This window comes from Elephas maximus, chromosome 10 (assembly GCF_024166365.1).
Source record: "Elephas maximus indicus isolate mEleMax1 chromosome 10, mEleMax1 primary haplotype, whole genome shotgun sequence".
NCBI classification, from domain to species: domain Eukaryota; kingdom Metazoa; phylum Chordata; class Mammalia; order Proboscidea; family Elephantidae; genus Elephas; species Elephas maximus.
The window spans coordinates 33,905,493-33,928,589 of NC_064828.1; the positions used below are offsets into that span (position 1 = coordinate 33,905,493).

Consider the following 23,097-nt stretch of genomic DNA (forward strand, 5'->3'; position numbering starts at 1 on the left):
ATTTATAAGTACATATATTTACCAGAAAGAGAATATATTTAAAAAGTGCTTTATGAAATGTTTTTTAACTTCACTGTTGTAAATCACTTTCTATGCCAATAAATACAGAATATATAGAAATATATCATTATTCTTAAGTGTTGCATTGTATTCCATTATGTGGATTTGCCATAATTTATTTACCCAATTCTCTACTGCTGGATTTTAAAGTCGCTTGTGAATATTTTTGTATCTAAACAATGCTGTGGCAAGTACTTTGTATAAACGTTTTTACCCACTTGACCAATGATTTCCTTCCTAGGGGTGAAATTGCAGATTGAAATGTATGCAAAAATGTTAAGGCTTTTGATAAGCAATGAAGAGAATTTATGTAAAGCAATCAGGAAAGGAGAAGCAACCCAGCAGAAAAATAAACATGTGTTATCTTTGTGTACCGGGCAAAAAGTATGAATAGGCAATTCACGGAAGAAGACATACGAATGGCCAATGAACATCTGAAAGGATCCTTAACCTCATCGGTAATAAAGGAAATACAAAACAATAATGAGATAATACTTTTTACGTGCAGATAGACAAAAATTCTAAATATTGACCATATCTAGTAATGCTCACGGTGGGGAAGATGGACATTTGTATACATTGTTGGAGGGAGAGGAAATTGTTGCCACATTTTTAGAGACGATTTGGTAGAATCTCCCAAAATTTCCTACTGAAGTTTAAAATGGACATACATAGCCTATGAGTGATGACTCCTACTGGTAGGAACTTATGCCAATAACTTTTAGCATCAATAATAAAAAGGTCCATTGGTTATAAAAGTGACATCTAGAAATGAATTCTGTAGTTTTATAGGTATTAACATGGAAAGATGTTTAAAAATATCAAGTTACAGACAATATAACACCATCCCATTTTTTGTAAAAGAAAAGCTATGTGTGAGTGTAAGTAAACATGTATGTGTTCTATATCCACTGTAGTCGAGTCGATCTGAACTCATAGTGACCCTGTAGGAAAGAGTAGAACTGCCCATAGGTTTTCCAAGGAGTGGCTGGTGGATTTGAACTGCTGACATTTTGGTTAGCAGCCGAGCTTTTAACCACTGCGCCACCAGGGCTCCATATAAGCATAAAGTACGTTTAATTAAGAATGTTTACTGCTGGAAAGTGGAATTGGCTGGTAGAACTTTCACGTTTTACTTTATACACTTCTGTACTGGCTGAAATATCCCTGGGTGGCACAAATGGTTTGCCTTCGACAGCTGAAAGGTTGGCATTTTGAATCCACCCACCCGCGCTGTGGAGGAAAGCCTTGTCAGTTGACTTCCTTAAGATCACAGCCATTGAAAACCCTATGGAGTGCAGTTGTATTCTGAAACAGGTGGGGTCATCATGAGTTGGAATCGACTTCACTGCCATGGGCTTAGGTTTTTTATACCAGTTGAAAATTTACAATGAATATGTATTTTTATAATTACAGATTAAAATCTAAAAGCTCTCCAGTGAAAGTTCTTTCCTCTCAGGCAGGAATTCTGCTCACCTTGGTTTGTATGTGGTCCAGCACAGACATGCACCTATACTTGACAAAGCATGTGAGAGCAAAGATCATCAGCAGAAGTGAGTTCCCGGACGGATGCAGGGTGTTGGCTGCCTCACAAACATTTGGGGCCTGGGTGTATCCCCTCACCCCGAGGTCGGCCTTCTGCAACCTGGAGCAGTCCTATGGGGCTGGTGGGGAGAATTAACACAGACCATAGGCGGATGATGGCTGTGGGGCCCACGGATACATTAGGAAAAGGAAGCCATGTCACAGACTAAAGATGTCTACTGGGGCCCAATGTGACATGCTTTCCCAATCCCTGGACTCTCCAGGACAGGATCACGGTCATCTTTAAGGCTCTGTCTTCCAAGGGAGGGAAAATCTACTTCCCATCTGGTCCTGGAACGTGGGAGTCAGTTCAGGCTGAGGCAAAGTTTTCAGGCAGATGAACTATATCTTTGTGGCCCCTGGAAACCCTGGTGGTGTAGTGGTTAAGTGCTACGGCTGCTAAAAAAAAGGCCGGCTGTTCAAATCCACCAGGTGCTCCTTGGAAACTCTATGGGGCAGTTCTACTCTGTCTGATAGGGTCACTATGAGTTGGAATAGATGCCACGACAACAGGTTCAGCTGTTTTTTGTGGTTTTTTTTTTGGTTTTGTGGGCTCCCCCCCACCAGCCATATCTGAACCATTTCCATTTCCTGATACTCACTGTCCCTCAGGAGGCCCTCCCGGTGCCCTCAAGCATCTTTCTCCTCCATTTCTTTTCAAACTTCCTATCTCAGGAGCTGAAATGCTTTATTTAACTATGAAATTTGCTGTTGTTGGTTTTCATCAAGTTAATTCCGGTTTGTGAGGAACCATGTGTTACAGAGTAGAACTGCTCGATAGGGTTTTCTTGGCTGTAATCTTAATGGAAGAAGATCACCAGATCTTTTTTTCCAGGGCATCACTGGGTAGGTTCAAACAGCCAACTTTTAGGTTAATAGTGCAAATCATTTATGTCACCTCAGGCCCAACCCAAGTCCCAGCTAAAATTTGCACTAAAAAACAAACAAAAAAAAAGACTTGCTAAATTGAACATATTTTCACTTTCTTAATAAACATTTATTGAGCATATCTAGTGTGAGAACTCTGATGTAGGTTCCTAGAAGAAAAAGGGGATCCAAAAGTTAACAACACTCAGTCTTCGTCCTCAAAGGCATTTGCTATCTCTTGCGGAAGACAAACAAACACACTAATGCCACAAAGGGTGAAAAGGCCTAGGAGAAGGAAGTGTTTGCTGTGAGTTGAGAATGGAAGTCCTTGGCTGAAGACTCCCGATGGGAATTTGGCAATACATTGTTCCTTTTAAATCCAAACCCAGAAACTTTTGGTCAATGGTTTAAAAGACTTCCTTGGCCTGGGGCTAGGAGAGAAGGGTCTATGAATCTCCATATGTTTTAAGTGAAACAATTCAGACAGAGGGGGATATCGGTTCCAAGGCCATCTCACAGTCCTACACAGAAGCAGAGGGACTAGCTGCCTGGACCCTTCCACGTTGCCTCTTTTCCTCCACTAATCTGACCCTGGACGCCTGCTCTGTCTATTTAATCTCATGGAAGACTGGGCCTCAGAGGCTCAACTGCTTTGCCAGACATACTGCCAGACTGCTGCCTCTAGTGCCAGCTATGCCCTGGGCAGGCTGTACCAGCCAAAGGGCTAAATCCTGTGGCTTGGAGTTCACTCAAAGAAGCTGGGCCCTCAGCATGTGCTAGAGCCTCCCGGTTTCCACAACTTCTACTCCTAGGCCTGCAAAACCCCTAACCAAGCTCTTCGTACCTGAGCTCACATTTTATCGTCTATTACTCATGGGATCTGGCTCTCTGCTCTGGGAAGCCTGTCCATTTACTTAGACTTAAAAATGTTATAAAAACTTCCAATGTTATAAGAACCGAATGCACAAAGGGGCAATAACCAGACCATGTATGACAATAGACCCACAGACTGCAGCAACCTGTCTGGGAAGCCAAACCACAACCTCGGCAGCAATCAGCCCAGAAGAGTCAGGCGGTCATGACTGCCAACTTCCCTATTTTTTGCTGTCCTTCCTTTCCAATTCAGGATAACCAGAGAAAGCCAAATATGCTTCCCAAACCAATCACATAAAATGCCCTCAAATAGTTAGTCCACCTCCAGCTTCCCCATGCCAACAACCTCAGATCAGAGCATGCCTGAATCTTCCCCTTTTTGCCACTATAAAGCTTTTCCCACACCCCTGCCAGCCTTTGAGTTTGCCAAACACAAGTGATGGTGGCTGACTCTTGCTAGTTCTGAGTCAGTAGCCTCTGTTCTCATTTGGGTTGGTGCAGTGTTCATTCATTTCCACAGAACTCTGTACATAGTTCTCTTAAGGGTGTATGTGTCCTTCTGACTTTTTCTGTCTGGAGGACTGGTGTTCATTCAGGCAAAATGAATGCTGCAGCACTAGAGGCTTCCTATGTGCCATCAAGTCAATTCCAACTCATAACGACCCTATAGGACAGAGTAGAACTGCCCCATAGCATTTCCAAGGAACAGCTGGTGGGTTCGAACTACTGACCTTTTGGTTAGCAGCCTGAGCTCTTAACCACTTCATTACCAGGGCTCCACTAGAGAATTAAAACCAAAAAAAAAAAAAAACCAAACCTGGTGCCACCAATTCTGACTCACAATACCCTACAGGACATAGTAGAACTCCCCCATAGAGTTTCCAAGGAGTGCCTGGTGGATTTGAACTGCCGATCTTTTGGTTAGCAGCCATAGCACTTAACAACTACCCTACCAGGGTTTCCCAATAGAGGCTTGGGGGGGGACAGAAAATGAGACCTCGGAGCTTCTGATGGCATTGAAAGGTTTGGCTCGCATTGACTTCAACCGCTGACCTAGATGGTGCCAGTCCAGCTCCCTAGCGTCCCTAGTCATTAGAGAAGAGAGTCCTTCACTATGTCTCTCTCTGCAGCAGCTAGGCTCTCATCTGTCTCATCTGTTTTCTTTACACATCAACTCCATTCTCCTCAATGGGCAGACTGGCTTCCTTTAATTACTCATTAGTTTGTACACGGGTCATGTCTTAGGCTGGGTTCTCTAGAGAAGCAAAACCAGAGGCTTCTCCTGATTCACATAGCTGCAGGGCTGGTGAATCCAAGATCGGCAAGTCAGATAATAGGGCTCTTGCTCACAGGCTGCAAAGATCGATGAATCTCGAGATTGGCAGGCAAGACCTCAGGTAAGCTGCTAGCTCAAGTCCCAAGAACCAGAGGTCAGACCAACAGAAGCCAGCTGCGGGACCCAGAATGTACAAAAGCCCACAAGCCTTTCCAGAATATCCACTTATATTCAATGCAGGCCACACGCCCAAGGATACTCCTTTTCAACTGACTGGCTACTCACAGCAGATCCTATCATAGAGGTGATCTCATAATATCAGATCTCATCATGGAAGTGATCACACCATTACACAACTATCAAACCACTGAGAATCATGACCCAGCCAAGCTGACACACAATCTTAACTATCACAGCTCCCAAAATAGCCACTGCAGCCCTACTTGACCTTCTAGAGAGAACACCACCATTGCCTGATACAACGTCTCTTAGTTAAAATCTTGCAAAAGGAGATATTTGTTTGCACAGTTTATCTGTCCCAGACAGGCCATACAGTTCATCAATCACTGGCCAGGCAATGGATTGTGCCTTTGATCAAATAGCCACCCATGGGCCAACATCCGAGGCTGGGAAAACGAGCTGAAGTCTTAAAAAGGATGTGAGCAAGTTGGGTATTATGAACATGTTCTACCACAGAAAACAATATTATTAAATGCCACAAAGTCTACACATACGCACAATCATTACAAGCTTACATTGAGGAAAAGCAGTGGATTACAGGATACTGCAGTGGAATGAAGAATAATGGACACTCCTAGAGAGATTCCTGGAGAAGGAGGAAAGAACGAGGGGTCCAGGAAGGACTTCATGCCAGGCTGATAAAACAGTTGTGTTCAGTATCAGTGACGAAACAGGGTCCAAAAAATCAGGATTGCTGATAAGAAATGAGGAGCCCTGGAGGCCCAGTGGATAACCACTCAGCTGCTAACCGAAAGGTTGGTGATTTGAACCAACCTAGCAGCTCCATGGGAGAAAGACCTGGTGATCTCCTCCTGTAAAGATTATGGCCTAGAAAATCTTATGGTTTTTGTTCTACTCTGTCACGTGGGGTTACTATGAGTCGGAAATAACTCGACAGCACTTAACAACAGTAGAACATAGGCTGCATGGTCCTCTTGGTAGTTCTAAGAATATCCAGTGTGTCTAGGGACTTAGAATTCCTCATGTCCAGCCCTGTCACACTTCAGATGAGAGCACTGAGGGCCAGAGTGGCTGGTGACACATACGTGGCCACAGAGTTAAAGTTAGGACCAAGGCCAAGTTCAAGTTCTTGTCTCCAAACTCAGTGTTCTTTTAAGACTTTTCAGGATCACTTCGCTAGCTCACCCTTCTGTTAAGGCAGGTCCTCTCTTTCTAATACTGGGACTTTATAAAATGGATCCGTGGAAACAAAGAGCAGAAGGGACCAGCCCCTCCTCAGTGGCCTTCGTTGGAGAACAATCTGCTCCTCCGCACTGTCCTCATCCTCTTTTCTAAGACTGCTCAGACTCTGGCCCACACATCCCTGAGGACCCCCAACACTGTGTCATTCCTCAGGGTATATACAAATGGGTTGAGGAATGGAGCCACCACACTGCTCAATATTGAAGGGATCTTGTTGATATCCAGGTATTCTTTCTGGGAGGGAGTCACATAGATAAACACAGTGATGCCACCCGAAATCACAACTATGGTCAGATGGGAAGCACACGTGTTAAAGGCCTTCTTCCTCCCGCTTGCAGAAGGGATGCGCACTATCGTCAAGATGATGTACGTGTAGGAATAGGCCACAAGGACTATGCAGCAGAGAATGACCGTGGACGAAAGCATAAAATCCATCAGCTCAATGACGGTGGTGTCTGCACAGGCCAGGGCTAGCAGGGGCCCACTGTCACAGAAGAAGTGGTTAATGATGTTGGAGCCACAGAAAGGAAGCTGGGAGATGAGGATGGTTGGAAAGAGGACAGATAGGAAGCCTCCCGCCCAACAGAAGACAACAGTCCCAACGCAGACAGGAGATCTCATGATGGTGCTATACCGCAGCGGGTAGCAGATGGCGGCATAGCGGTCATAGGACATGACTGTTAGCAGGAGAAACTCCACTGTGCCCAGGAAGAAGTAGAAATAGCACTGCGTGATACACTCAGCAAAGGAGATGGTTTTATCCCCAGATACTAAGTTGGCCAACACTTTTGGGGAAATGACTGAGGTGAAGAGGATGTCCAAGATGGAGAGATTGCACAGGAAGAAGTACATGGGGGTGTGGAGGCGAGAGTAGGACAACACAATGGAGATGATGAGCAGGTTCCCCAGGAGGGTCAGCAGGAACGTGGGCAGCAGCAGCACCAGGAACAGCAGCTCCACTTCCCTGCTGAGAGGAAATCCCAGCAAAATAAATTCTGTCACCATCGCAGTCTGATTCTCCATGGGCCTGATGGGCCTGGTTCATTTTGCCTAATGGAACAAAGGGAGATAATGCTTAGGAGCATATTTAATGCACAAAAGGAGTCCCCAGGTGGTGAAAACAGTTAAGACACTCAGGTGCAAATGGTTAGTGCACTCAGTGCTAATCTAAAGGTTGGAGGTTTGAGCCTACCGAGAGGCACCTCAGAAGAAAGGCCTGACAATCTACTTCCAAACAGTCAGCCATCGAAAACCCTGTAGAGCACACTCGGATACACTTAGATCTCTGTGAGTCAGAATGGACTCCATGGCAACTGGGACTGGGCAGTGCATGAGATCCCGTGGTTATTCACTAGGAAAACAGACATAGAATGTGATCAGTCCAAATTAGACGTGTAATTCAAATTTAACTTGGTTTTAAATTATTTTCCTGTTGAATTGGAAAATGTTTAAAACGATAATGTCCAATCTTAGCAAGAATACCCTGAGACCTTCACTTTCAAACAATTCACCCAAATTTTCTAAAAGATAATTTGGCAATTTGTAAGAAAAGCCTTAAAATTGAGCAAATTCTTAGACTCAGAAATCCTCCTATGGTGAGGATATAATCGCAGATACGTTAAAAAGATTTTGCCACGAGAATATTCAGCGCAGAATTGCTTCTAATAGTAAAAGTTTGGCAACAACTTAAATATTAAATTATGGTACATTCAAATAATAACGCATCATGCACCATTAAAAATTTTATTTTATATAATTTATAATGACAAAATATTCACAATATGTTTAATATACATCTCAGTTTTTTGAAAGTAAGTTATAAACTAGTAGTAACATTACGATCCTATCTGGGGGGAAACAGGTAAATCAGCAAAAGTCCTAGAATAGAAAAGATATTGTGGAAGAAGAAGAATAAAGAGGAGGGACTTGCCCCAGCAGATACCAAGACTTGTAAAATTAGACCGACTAAGGCAATATGGTATTGGCACAAAACAAAATGACCAGTGGAACAAAATAGAGTGCCCAGAAACACATCTGCACAAATATGGAACATGTCAGAGCTGAAAGGAAGCTGGTACTGTTGCCTGTTCCTATGAGGAAAAATAGCATTGGATTCCTTCCCTCATATCAGACTTTAACATCCATTCCTGGTGGACAAAAACTTAAATGTGAATGTCTAAACTTTTAAAACTTCTAAAAGATAGGAAAATGTTGGTTTTGACCTTGGTATAGAAAAAAATTGGTTGCCGTCAAGTCGATTCTGACCAATAGCAACCCTAGAGGACAGAGTACAACACCCCCGTAGGGTTTCGGTGGCATAGTGGTTAAGAGCTAAGGCTACAAACCAGAAGGTGGGCCATTCTAAACCACCAGCCACTCCCTGGAAACCCTATCAGGCAATTCTACTCTGTCCTATAGGATCATTATGAGTCAGAATCGACTCAACAGTAAAGTTTTGTTTTGTTTTGTTTTTTTAAATAGGATTTCCAAGAAGCAGCTGGCAGATTCAAACAGCCAGCATTCTGGTTAGCAGTCAAACTTAACCCCTCCACCACCAGTCCAACCCATAGACCTCTTGGTAAGCACATGGCCCCTTCTGTCCAGAAGTCCAGGCCAATCCTGCATACTTATGTTTTTGTTTCTAGTTTAGCACTTTTTTGGTCTTCTGTAATAAAGGATTGGCCTGGACTTCTGGACAGAAGGGGTCATGTTCTTACCAAGAGGTCTATGGGGTGAACTAGGAAAAAATGGGAGAACAATCCTGAGGATTGAGTTATCCTCTATCAATCTAAACTGAGTTAGAATTCTATATCAGCCACTCCTGTGCAGAGTCTGTCCCCAAGATCTGCCTCACCTCAGTGCAGTCATGTCATATTGATGTTCTTTCCAGCCAACTCTTTGGGACCTGTATTGTCAATGATCCTTTTTTTTTTAAAGCTTCATTAAAATATATTTTATATACCATACAATTCACCCTTTAAAGTATACAATTTACTGGCCTTTAGTTTATTTGCAGATTTGTACATCCATCATCACAATCAATTTTAGAATATTTTCATCACCTCAAAAAGAAACCCTGTACCCTTTAGCAGGCACTCCCCAAATTCTCCTTCCCCTGATCTGTGGTAACCACTAATATACTCAGTGGCTCTACAGATTTGCCTATTCTGGACATTTCATATAAATGGAATCATACAATATGTGACTGGTTTCTTTTACTTAGCGTAATGTTTTCAGGGCTCATCCATGTTGTGGTAAGAATCACTACCAATGATCCTAAAGAAGAAATGTCACAGGAGGAGTGTAAGATCCCTGGGCAGAGCAGATACACACAATAATTACTAAGAACAGATGTATTTGAAGTTTATAAAATCAAGAAGGATAATTGAGAGGCTAAACCTGGGCTCGGTCCCCAATCCTGCAAATGGTAAGATGAGGAAGCAACACAACTCACTTACCTCTCAAAATGCATCTCTGCAAAATCATTGCTACACCCAGGGAAAAATCACTGTCTTACATTAAAAATAGCAAGAAGTTTAATGAAGACAAAACTACATGCCTTGGATTATAACAGGAACTGCTGCCCTCCAGGCAGCCCAGAAATGCCAAATGGTTGCTCTGCCTTCACCTCAACTGAGGTCCTCTCACGTGACCCCTAGATCCCTATAGCTCAGGTCTGCTCACCTGGGCTTTGCTGCCACCTATGATCTTCCACAGTAACTATTTCGATTAAAAAGTCACAGTAAGCTACACACTAGATTAGTAGCATTTGACAGGTGGAATGAACCCTTCCCAACCCACCTGGATTTCTTCTCTAGCTGTGGACCCTTCCCAGGGGAACATGCACATTGTGTAGACAGATGGAAGTCTAGTCTGCTGGATGTTTGCACCGGACAGGAAGTTACAGGGTGTGGCAACCATTCCATGCTACAACATAGATGAGCCTTGAAAGCATGACGTTAAGTAAAAAACCAGTCACAAAGGATCACATATTGTATGGTTCAATTTATATGAAATACCCAAAACTCTCTGAGGGCCTAACCCTGAGTGTGTGAGGAAGTGGTATTTGGTTTAGGTGAATAGTTCTGACTTCCGTGAAGCTCTGGGCCATCTGCTGATTAGCTGGGTCCTCCCATGCTGTCTATCCCATCTGGACCCAGCATGAGGGAGGGGAACTCTTTACTAAACTACTAGCTAGTGTTTTGTTCCCCTCTCTTGCTACCATCTTCATGCCCTCTTTGCTGTCTTACGCTCAGCACCCATAGCCCAGTCTTGGTCTCTTCTTGATTCCAAGGCAAAAGAGAAAAGGAAAGCAGAGCTCACCTAGTGATCATTCTGCTTCTCTCATTTACCCTCCCCAATGCCCCAGATCATATGGAAACCCTGGTGGCGTAGTGGTTAAGTGCTACAGCTGCTAACCAAAAGGTTGGCCCTTCAAATCCACCAGGCATTCCTTGGAAACTCTATAGGGCAGTTCTGTTCTGTCCTATAGGGTTCCTATAAGCAGGAGTTGACGGCAACAGGTTTGTTTGGTTTGAGCAGGTCATGGGTCCCTAGGGCTGAATTTCCTCCAGGGTTACCGTAGGACAGTCAGATCCATTCAAGGGGTATCAAGAAAACTCCAGACTCAGAGCCAAGAGATCTGATTTCAAGTCCTACCTCTGCCTCTTACCACCTGAAAAACTCAGGTCAAGTCACCTCATCTTTCTGGACATCTACACATGAATTCTTACAGGACAAGCGGGGGTAATGCTCTTCTCATCTTTCTCACAGCCTAAACCCTGGTGGCATAGTGGTTAAGAGCCACAGCTGCTGACCAAAAGGTCAGCAGTTCAAATCCACCGGGCGTTCCTTGGAAACCCTATGGCGCAGTTCTACAGCGTTGCTATGAATCGGAATCGACTGGTTGGCAACAGGTTTGGTTTTTTTTTTTTTTTCTCACAGCCTGACTGAGAAGATCAAAATATAAAATAAGATAATTCACATAAAGTGCCTTAGGAAATCATAAACCACCATAACAAAACCTGTTGCCGTCGAGTCGATTTCAACTCATAGCGACACTATAGAACAGAGTAGAACTGCCACAAAGGGTTTCCAGGGAGCTCCTGGTGGATTCAAACTGCCATCCTTTTGGTTAGCAGCCATAGACCTTAACCACTACACCACCAGGGTTTCCAAAACCAGCACACCAGGTGTTATTTCTAGATGCCAAAATTGCAAAATAGAAATAAACCACCACACCAGGTGTTATTCCTAGATGCTCTACTATTCTGCAATTTTGGCAAAGAAAAAATTCCATCTTTCCTGTCCCTACTAGATAGTGACCATCCCACCCTATAACACTCACTTCTGGCCACAGGACATATCTTGTCAGGCCACAGTTCTGCCTCAATCAATTGGTCGCTTCTTGGATAACATATCTAGTTGCCTACAAAGAGTGAAGACAAAGTGAAGATGCTTCTCCACGTGGAAATTTTGCTTAGCTCTCCTTGCCCAGGATTCCTGGAAGTGAGGAAGAAACCAGACCCTGTCCTCTGCATACTACAGAGAGATGAGCAAGCTTGGGGGGATTCCAGAATACTTACACCAGCCTAAATGAAGCAAACGGGGTCAGCTTCCAACACCCTCATCCACCTGGCAGCCAGGAGCAGCCCCAGGCTTGGGTGCTGTCATGCTGTGGCTTCTACTACTGCAAACACAGTACACTGTCGGGACTGAAGGGGCAATCCTATGAAGGGGTCTTACATCTGGGGCCCACTGGGGCTGGATGGCATGGACCCAGATGACAGCATGCACTTTCTAAGAAGGATCCAATCATGAGAGAGTCCTCTGGGGTACAATTTACACAAAGCTGTCCCTGAGCACTGAGCCCGAGCCTGATGCCCCTGAGGCACACTTAGAAAACGATGTGAACTCAAGCATGTCTGTGCCAGCAAGAACTGAAGTCTGAACGCTAGCCAGTTCCAACACCACCCAGACACATCTGAGAATGTCTCACAGCAGAGTCCTCCCTCTGCCCTCAATCCAATCCCACCAGGACGACTCTGTCTGCCCCTACACCCCATGCTACCTAGTCCCCTCCTCTCTGACATCCTCAAGTACTGTTTTCAGTATGGCACTTTCTACCTCACAAGTCTTCAGTGATTTTCCCCTGTCTGAAAGAAGATAATCACAAGCTGTAGAGCCTGGAGCTCAAGACCCTCCCATCCTCAGTCTCTCTCTGAATCACCTCCCATCCCCAGTTCCCACCATTCCCTTAAACAGCTTTTACTTCAGTCTAACCACTATATTCAAAGGAGCCTGATAGCACAGTGGTTAAGTGCCTGACTGTTAATTGAAATGTCGGTGGTTTGAGCCTACCATCAGCTCTGCAGGAGAAAGAAGTGGCAGCTTGCTTCTGTAAAGTTTTACAGCCTTGGTAACCATATGGGGAAGTTCTACTCTGTCTTATAGGGTTGCTATGAGCCAGAATCCACTGGATGGCAGTGGGTTTAGTTTTGGGTTTTGGGAACCACTATAGTCACTCTGAATATGGAGCCCTGGTGGTACAGAGGTTAAGAACTACAGCTGCTAAGCAAAAGGTTGGCCATGTGAATCCACCAGCCACTCCTTAAAAACCCTATGGGGCAGTTCTGCTCTGCCCTATAGGGTCACTATGAGTTGAAATCAACTAGACAACAATGGGTTTGTGCTCCAAACTGTGCTTGTGCTTTCTTACTTCGAACCTGTGCCCTTGGTCTCACATCCTGGCATTTTAAATGACTTCTCTATGTTCCTCATCCAGAACACAGATTTTATCCCTCCTGCTAAAGCCTTAGCTGGGTTCACCTTCACTAGACATACTTTCTCCCACGTGTCTGTCAGTTTGTCATATTGTGGGGGCTTGTGTGTTGCTGTAATGCTGGAAGCTATGCCACCAGTATTCAGACAACAGCAGGGCACCCATGGAGGACAGATTTCAGCTGAGCTTCCAGACTAAGGCACTCTAGGACAAAGGACCCAGCAGTCTACTTCTGAAAACAATTAGCCAGTGAAAACCTTATGGATAGCAGCAGAACATTGTCTGGTATAGTGCTGGAAGATGAGCCTCCCAGGTTGGAAGACACTCAAAAGATGACTGGGGAAGAGCTGCCTCCTCAACGTAGAGTAGACCTTAATGATGTGGTTGGGGCAAAGCTTTTGGGACCTTCATTTGATTATATGGCACAACTCAAAATGAGAAGAAATAGCTGCAAACATCCATTAATAATTGGAACATTGAATGTATGAAGTATGAACCTAGGAAAATTGGAAATCGTCAAAAATGAAACGGAACACATAAATACCAATATCCTAGGCATTAGTGAGCTGAAATGGACTGGTATTGGCCATTTTGAATCAGACAATCATATAGTCTACTATGCTGGGAATGACAACTTGAAGAGGAATGGTGTTGCATTCGTTGTCAAAAAGAACATTTCAAGATCCATCCTGAAGTACTATGCTGTCAGTGATAGGATAATATCCATATACCTACAAGGAAGACCAGTGTCATGGATTGAATTATGTCCCTCCAGAAATGTATCAGCTTGGTTAGGCCACAAGTGGTTGTCCTCCATTTTGTGATTTTCGTATGTGTTATAAATCATAATCTTTGCCTGTGGTTAAAAGGATTAGGGCAGGATTGTAACACCACCCTTACCCAGATCATCTCCCTGATCCAACATAAAGGGAGTTTCCCTGGGTTGTGGCCTGCACAATCTTTTATCTCTCCACAGATAAAAGGAAAGGGAAGCTAGCAGAGAGTCGGGGACCTCATACTACCAAGAAAGCAGCACCAGGAGCAGAGCGTGTCCTTTGGACCCGGGGTCCCTGCGTCTGAGAAGCTCCTCAACCATGGGAAGACTGAGGACAAGGGCCTTCTTTCAGAGCCAACAGAGAGAGAAAGCCTTCCCCTGAAGCTGACTCCTTGAATTTGGACTTTTAGCCTACTTTACCGTGAGGGAATAAATTTCTCTTTGTTAAAGACATCCACTTGTGGTATTTCTGTTATGGCAGCACTAGATAACCAAGACGACCAGTTAATGTGGCTATTATTCAAATTTACGCACCAACCACTAGGGCCAAGGATGAAGAACTTAAAGATTTTTATCAGCTTCTGCAGTCTGAAATTGATCGAACATGCAATCAGGATGCATTGATAATTACTGGTGATTGAAATGTGAAAGTTGGAAACAAAGAAGAAGGATTGGTAATTGGAAAATATGGCCTTGGTGATAGAAACAACGCCAGAGATTAAATGATAGAATTTTGCAAGACCAATGATTTCTTCATTGCAAATACGTTTTTTCACCAACATAAACGGTGACTATACACATGGACCTTGCCAGATGGAACACACAGGAATCAAATGGACTACATCTGTGGAAAGAGACGATGGAAAACTCAATATTATCACTCAGAACAAGGCCAGGGGATGGACTGTGGAACAGACCATCAATTGCTCATATGCAAGTCCAAGCTGAAACTGAAGAAAACCAGAGCAAGTCCACGAGAGCCAAAATACAACCTTGAGTATATCCCACCTGAATTTAGATACCATCTCAAGAATAGATTTGACGCATTGAATGCTAGTGACCGAAGACCAGACGAGTTGTGGAATGACATCAAGGACATCATACCTGAAGAAAGCAAGAGGTCAATGAAAAGACAGGAAGGAAAGAAAAGACCAAGATGGATGTCAGAGGAGACTCTGAAACTTGCTTTTGAACATCAAGCAGCTAAAGAAAAAGGAAGAAATGATGAAGTAAAAAAACTCAACAGAAGATTTCAAAGGGCAGCTCAGGAAGACAAAGTAAAGTATCATAATGACATGTGCAAAGAGCTGGAGAAAGAAAACCAAAAGGGAAGAACACACTCAGCGTTTCTCAAGCTGAAAGAACTGAAGAAAAAATTCGAGCCTCGAGTTGAAATAGTGAAGGATTCTATGGGGGAAAATATTAAACAATGCAGGAAGCACCAAAAGAAGATGGAAGGAATACACAGAGTCATTATACCAAAAAGAATTAGTCCATGTTCAACCACTTCAAGAGGTAGCATATGATCAGGAACCGATGGTACTGAAGGAAGAAGTCCAAGCTGCACTGAAGGCATTTGCAAAAATCAAGGCTCCAGGAACTGACAGAATAACAACAGAGGTGTTCCAACAAATGGATGCAGAGCTGGAAGTGCTCACTTGTCTATGCCAAGAAATATGGAAGACAGCTTCCCGGCCAACTAAGTGGAAGAGATCCATATTTATGCCTATTCCCAAGAAAGGTGTTCCAACTGAATGCAGAAATTGTTGAACAATATCATTAATACCACACGCAAGCAAAATCTTGCTGAAGTTCATTCAAAAGTGGCTGCAGCAGTATATTGACACGGAACTGCCAGAAATTCAGAAGAGAACCAGGGATATCATTGCTGATGTCAAATGGATCCTGGCTGAAAGCAGAGAATGCCAGAAGGGTGTTTACCTGTGTTTTATTGACTATGCAAAGGCATTTGACTGTGTGGATCATAACAAACTATGGATAACATTGTGAAGAATGAGAATTCCAGAACACTTAACTGAGTGTTCTGTACATAGATCAAGAGGCAGTTGTTCAGGCAAAACAAGGGGATACTGACTGGTTTAAAGTGAAGAAAGGTGTGCATCGGGGTTGTATCCTTTCACCATACCTATTCAATCTGTGTGCTGAGCAAATAATCTGAGAAGCTGGACTATATGAAGAAGAACAGGACATCAGGATTGGAGGAAGACTCATTAACAACCTGCATTATGCAGATGACACAACCTTGCTTGCTGAAAGTGAAGAGGACTTGAAGCACTTACTAATGAAGATCAAAGGCCACAGCCTTCAGTATGGATTACGCCTCAACATAGTGCAGGACTGGGCAGTGTTTCACAGTGTTGTGCATAGGGTCGCTATGAGTCGGAACCAACTCGACGACAGCTAACAACAACAACAGACTTTTCTTGCACTTGGAATCAGGAATCCACAGTGTAGAACTTGAGTGTCTTTAACTTTTTAAATCTAAATATAACACATATATGGAAAAGTGCACAAATAATAAGCTCAATGAATTATAAGCACCACTGTCTTAGTCATCTAGTGCTGCTATAACAGAAATACCACAAGTGAATGGCTTTAACAAAGAGCAGTTTATTCTCTCACAGTCCAGTAGGCTATAAGTCCAAATTCAGGGTGTCACCTCCAGGGGAAGGCTTTCTCTGTCTGTTTGCTCTGGAGGAAGGTCCTTGTCCTCACTCTTCCCATGGTCGAGGAGCTTCACAAGTGCAGGAACCCCTCAAAGGGTGAGCTTTGCTCCTGGCACTGCTTTCTTGGTGGTATGAGGTCCCAAACTCTCTGTTTGCTTCCCTTTTTCTTTTACCTCTTGAGAGATAAAAGGTGGTACAGGCCACACCCCAGGGAAACTCCCTTTACACTGGATCAGGGAGATGACCTGAGTAAGGGTGGTGTTACAATCCCACCCTAATCCTCCTAACATAAAATTACAATCACAAGCTGGAGGACAACCACACAATACTGAGAAGCAGGGCCTAACCAAGTGGACACATATTTTTGGGGGGACAAAATTTAATCCATGACAACCACCCAGGTCAAGAGTTAGAATGGTATTAGCACACAAGAAGCCCACTTCAAGCCCCCAGCCTCCATCCCAAATGTAACTATTATCCCGATTTCTAACACCATGGATTGTTTTTGCAATTCATATAAATGGAATTATATGTTTTGTTTTGTGTCTGTCTTCTTTTGCTCAGCCTTTTATTTGTGAGATTCAGCCTTTGCTGTATAATACTCCATCATTTCGTTTGTGTTTATTTTGCCACTGAAAATATTTTTAAGTTCCTTGGGAATAGGGATATTTGTCGTAATATCATTTTAGAATCTCACAATGCCTAAAGGATAACTAAGACTTGCTCAATACATATGAATTTTAGTTGACAAAATTTCTTAGCAAATCCCACTGGTTCTTTATTGTTAGGTGCTGTCGAGTTGGTTCTAACCCACAGCAATCCTATGTACAACAGAACGAAACACTGTCCAGTCCTGCACCATCTGCGCAATTGTTGCTGTGTTTCAGCCCACTGTTGCAGCCACTGTGTCAACCCATCTCATTGAGGGTTTTCTTTTTTCACTGACCTTCTGCTTTACCAAATATGATGCCCTTCTCCAGGGACTGATCCCTTCTGATAACATGTCCAAAGTATGTGAGATGTAGTCTCCCCATCCTTGCTTCTAAGGAGCATTCTGGCTGTGCTTCTTCCAAGATAGATTTGTTCATTCTTTTGGCAGTCCATAGTATATGCAATATTCTTCGCCAACATCATAGCTCAAACCTGTCAATTCTTCTGTGGTTTTTCTTATTCATTGTCCAGCTTTCGCATGCATACGAGGTGATTGAAAACACCATGGCTCTGGTCAGGCGTACCTTAGTCTTCAAGGTGACATCTTTGCTTCTTAACACTTTAAAGAGGTCTTTTGCAGCAGATTTTCCTAATGCAAGTATGAATTTAGGAAAATCGGAGGTTGTCAAAAATGAAATAGAACACTTGAAGATAGATATCCTAGGCATTATTGAGCTGAAATGGACTGGGATTGGCCACTTTGAATCAGACAACCATGTGGTCTACTATACAGGGAATGATAAGTTGAAGAGGAATGGTGTCACATTCATTGTCAAAAAGAAGTTTCAAGATCTATCCTGAAGTACAACACTGTCAATGATAGGATAATATCCATATGCCTACAATGAAGACTGTAATACGACTAATACGACCATTATTCAAATTCACGCACCAACCACTAATGACAAAGATGAAGAAATTGAAGATTTTTACCAACTTCTGCAGTCTGAAATTGACCAAACATACAATCAAGATGCATTACTAATTACTGGTGATTGGAATGCGAAAGTTGGAAACAAAGAAGAAAGATCAGTAGTTGGAAAATGTGACCTTGGTAATAGAAATGATACTGGATATTGCATGATAGAATTTTGCAAGACCAACAACCTACTTATTTGAAATACCTTTTTTCAACAACATAAACGGTGACTTTACACTTGGACCTCACCAGATGGATTATACGCATGGAATAAAACTGACTATATCTGTGGAAAGAGACAATGGAGTAGCTCAACATCATCAGTCAGAACAAGGCCAGGGTCCGACTGCAGAACATACCATCAATTGCTCAGTGCAAGTTCAAGTTGAAGCTAAAGAAAACTAAAACAAGTCCATGAGAGCCAAAGTACAACCTTGAGTATAACCCAACTGAATTTAGAGACCATTTCAAGAATAGATTTGATGCATTAAATAATAATGACTGAAGAGCAGATGCATTGTGGGATGACATCAGGGACATCATACATGAAGAAAGCAAAAGGTCACCAAAAAGACAGGAAAGAAAGAAAAGACCGAAATGGACATCCGGAGAGACTCTGAAACTTGCTCTTGAACATAGAGTAGCTAAAGCAAATGGAAGAAGTGGTAAAGTAAAAGAGCTGAACAGAAGATTTCAAAGGGCTTCGAGAAGACAACGTAAATTATTATATTGAAACCTGGAGTTAGAAAACAAAAATGGAAGAATATGCTTGGCATTTCTCAAGCTGAAAGAACTATAGAAAAAATTCAAGCCTCAAGTTGCAATGTTAAAGGATTCTATGGGTAAAATACTGAACAACACAGGAAGCATCAAAAATAGATGGAAGGAGTACACAGAGCCACTGTACCATACCAAAAAGAAATGTTCAACATTCAACCATTTCAAGAGGTAGCATATGACCAAGAATAATGGTATTGAAGGAAGACATCCAAGCTGCACTGAAGGCATTGATGGGAAACAAGGCTCTAGGAATTGTCAGATAATCAACTGAGATGTTTCAACAAATGGCTGCAATGCTGGAAGAGCTCACTCATTTATGCCAAGGAATTTGGAAGACAGCTACCTGGAAAATCGACTGGAAGAATGTATATTTGTGTTCATTCCAAAGAAAGGTGTTCTAACAGAATGCATAAACTATAGTACAATACCATTAATATCACATGCAAGTAAAATTTTGCTGAAGATAATTTAAAAACAGTTGCAGCAGTACATTGACAGGGAACTGCCAGAAATTCAAGCTGGATTCAGAAGAGTATGAGGAATGACGAATATCATTGCTGATGTCTGATGGATCTTGGCTGAAGGCACAAAATACCAGAAAGATGTTTACCAGTGTTTTATTGACTACGCAAAGACATTCCACTGTGTGTATCATAACAAATTATGCATAACATTGCGAAAAATGGGAATTCCAGAATACTTAACTGTGCTCATGCAGAACCTGTACATAGACCAAGAGGCAGTCCTTCAAACAGAACAAGGGGATATCGTGTGGTTTAAAATCAGGAAAGGTGTGCATCAGGGTTGTATTCTTTCACCATACTTATTCAATCTGTATGCTGAGCAAATAATCAGAGAAGCTGGACTGTGTGAAGAAGAATGTGGCATCAGGATTGGAAGCTCATTAACAATCTGTAATATGAAAATGACATAACCTTGCTTGCTGAAAGTGAAGAGGACTTGAAGCACTTGCCAATGAAGATCAAAAACTACAGTCTTCAGTATGGGTTGCATCTCAACATGAAGAAACCAAAAATCCTCACAACTGGACCAATAAGCAATATCATGGTAAACGGAGAAAAGATTGAAGTTTTCAAGGATTTTATTTTACTTGGATTCACAATCAATGCCCATGGAAGCAGCACTCAGGAAATCAAACAACATATTGCATTGGGCAAATCTGCTACAAAAGACCTATTTAAAGTGTTATAAAGCAAAGATGTCACTTTGGGGACTAAGGTGTGCCTGATCCAAGCCATGGAATTTCAAACACCTCATATGCAAAAGAAAGCTGGACCATGAATAACAAAGATGGAAGAATTAATGCATTTGAATAATGGTGTTGGTGAAGAATATTGAATATACCACAGACTTTACATCAGAAGAGCAAACAAATCTGTTATGGAAGAAGTACAGCCAGAATGCTCCTTAGAAGCAAGGATGGTGAGACTTCATCTCGTGTACTTTGGACATGTTATTAAGAGGTACCAGTCCCTGGAAAATAACATTGTGCTTGGTAAATAGGGTCATTGAAAAAGAGGAAGACCCTCAAACAAATGGATTGATACAGGGGCTGGCAACGATGGGCTCAAACACAGCAACGATTGTGAGGATGGTGCAGGACCGGGCAGTGTTTTGTTCTGTTGTACATAGGGTCACTATGAGTCGGAAGCAACTCAGAGGCACCTAACAATAACAATAACAACAACTCTGTCAAGCGCTATTGTAAGTACAGAGCATACAGAAATGAATAGGCCAAAGACTCTGTCTTCAGAGTTTTCGTTCTGGTAGGGAAGACAGACTAATATAAATATGTAAATTAAATATCACATAACCCACCACCACTGCCATCGATTAGTAGTGCTATGAATAAAAGAGAATAAGGTGATGGACAGTGATGGGGAGTCTATTTTACTTCAGGTGGTTAGGAAAAGTCCTTCTAAAGAGGTGACACTTTGGGGCAATAGAAAAACAAAAAGGCCACTATGGCTGGAGTAAGTTCAATGAATGTGGAGGATGAAGATATCAAGAGTCAGGCAGAAACTCCTAGAAAAGAGACAGAGGAGGAATTATCCTGCAGCTCCTGGTGCCTGGTCCATTCCTGGCTCATCACAGATACACAGTGCATGCCATTTCTGCCCATGGCCACAAATCCCACTAGCCCAGCCCTTGGAAGGGCCTTGCCTGCCCTTTTTCCTTCTCTTTCCCTCAACCATATTCATTAAACTTTGTCCATAGTTTACCATGCTCTACCCAGACCCAGACCCAAGGGCTGGTGGAAAAAAAGGTAAACTTTCCTTCTTAAAGTTAGAGCAATCAATAGCCAAGGGATTTGGAAGTGGCTTGGGTCTTGTTATCACAGTGTTATAATGAGCCTCCAGAGAAGTCCTACAGTTTCACTCTGGAGAGAGGAATTCTTCCCTCAGTGGTTAAATCCTTGGAACTCAAAGTTTCAAAATTCCATAGAAACGAGCAACCAATTCAAATACACCAGGCCAGTACTAGATGCACAGAGAGACAGAAAGTCTCTCGAGAATGGCTTATTTCAGTAATGTTACCCCGAATGTAAATGAATGGTAATCCATTAAGTGTGTTGCTTAACTTCCATATACTTGTGAATTTTCCTTCCGTTAGTGATTTCTAGTTTCATTCCATTATGGTTGGAGGAGATATTTTGTATGATTTCAATCCCTTTAAATTTATTGAGATGCGTTGTGGCCTAACTTACAGTCTGTTCCTGGAAAATCGTCCACGTGCAATTGAGTAAAATGTGTATTCTGCTATTATTGTTGGGTTGAGTGCTCTGTATATGTCTGTTAGATCTAACCGGTATGTAGTGTTGAGTTCACTAGTTGTTCTATCCGTTATCAAAAGTGGATTATTGAAGTCTACAACTATTATTGTAGAATTGTCTATTTCTCCCTTCAATTCTGTCAATTTTGCTTCATATATTTTGGGGTTCTGTTGTGAGGTGTATATATGTTTATAATTGTCCTATCTCCATGATGGATTAACCTGTTATCAATATATGTAATATCCCTCTTTGTCAATTGTAACAATGTTTTACTTAAAGTCCATTTTGCCTGATACTGGTATAGCCACTCCTGCTCTTTTTTAGTTACTCCTTTCATGGAATACCTTTTTCCATTCTTATACTTTCAACCTGTTTTTGTCTTTGGATCTAAAGTGAGTCTCTTGGAGACAGCATATAGATGAATCATGATTTGTTTGTTTTATTCTGTCAATCTTTGCCTTTTAATTTGAGAGTTTAATTTGTTTGCATTTAAAACAATTAATGATAAAGGACTTAAATCTGCCATTTTACTATTTGTTTTCTATACTATATTTTTTCTCTCAATTCCTTCATTACTGCCTTCTTTTTTTAGTTGATTTGTTTTTTTATATGCACCATTTTTATTCCCTTCCCATTTACTTTTCTGTATTTTTTTAGTAATTTTCTTAGTGGTAATCTTAATGGGTTACAATTAACATCCTAAACTTATAACAATTTAGTTTGAATTAACACAAACCTAGCTTCAGTAGTATACACAACTCTGCTCCTATACATCTCTGTCCCTCCCCATTTATGTTGTATTGTCACAAATTTCATCTTTACATATTCTGTCCATTAATGTAGATTTATAATTATTGCTTTATGCATTTGTCTTTTATATCATATAAGGAAAAAAGAAGTATACAACCCAAAAATACAATAATACTTTTATATTTACCTATGTAGTTACCTTTACCAGTGTTCTTTTTCATATAGCTTTGAGTTTCCGTTTGGCGTCCTCTCATTTTAGTCTGAAGGACTCCCTTTAGCATTTCCTGTAGGGCAGGTCTGTTTATAATAAACTCCCTCAGCTTTTGTTTATTTGGGAATGTCTTAATTTTTGAAGGGTAGTTTTGTCAGCTATAGAATTCTTGATTTATATGTTTTTCTTCCAGTAATTTAAATATATCATTCTGCTGCCTTCTGGATACCATGATTTCTGATGCAAAATCAGGTGTTAATCTTATTGAGAATCACTTGTACGTGAGGATTCACTTCTCTCGCTGTTTTCAAGATTCTGTCTTTGTCTTTCAACAGTTTAATTATGATGTAGCTCAGTATGGATCTCTGAATTTATCCTGCTTGGGATTTGTCGAGCTTCTTGGAGTGTAGATCCACATCTTTCATCAAATTAGAGAAATTTTTTGGCCATTATTTCTTCAAATATTCTTTCTGCCACTTTCCCTCTCTCCTCCGCTCCTGGGCTTCCAGTTATGCATATGTTGCCGTACTTGATGGTATCTGTCTTGGTCATCTAGCGCTGCTAACAGAAATACCACAAGTGGATG

At 42.0% G+C, this 23,097-nt stretch overlaps 1 protein-coding gene across 1 annotated transcript; it reads right to left on the bottom strand.

The window, feature by feature from the left end:
- Positions 1-6,202: 6,202 nt before the first annotated feature.
- Positions 6,203-7,126, bottom strand: LOC126083901 (olfactory receptor 6J1). Its single transcript, XM_049897987.1, has one exon. It carries the CDS (start codon positions 7,124-7,126, stop codon positions 6,203-6,205), a length of 924 nt encoding a protein of 307 aa, XP_049753944.1.
- Positions 7,127-23,097: the final 15,971 nt, after the last annotated feature.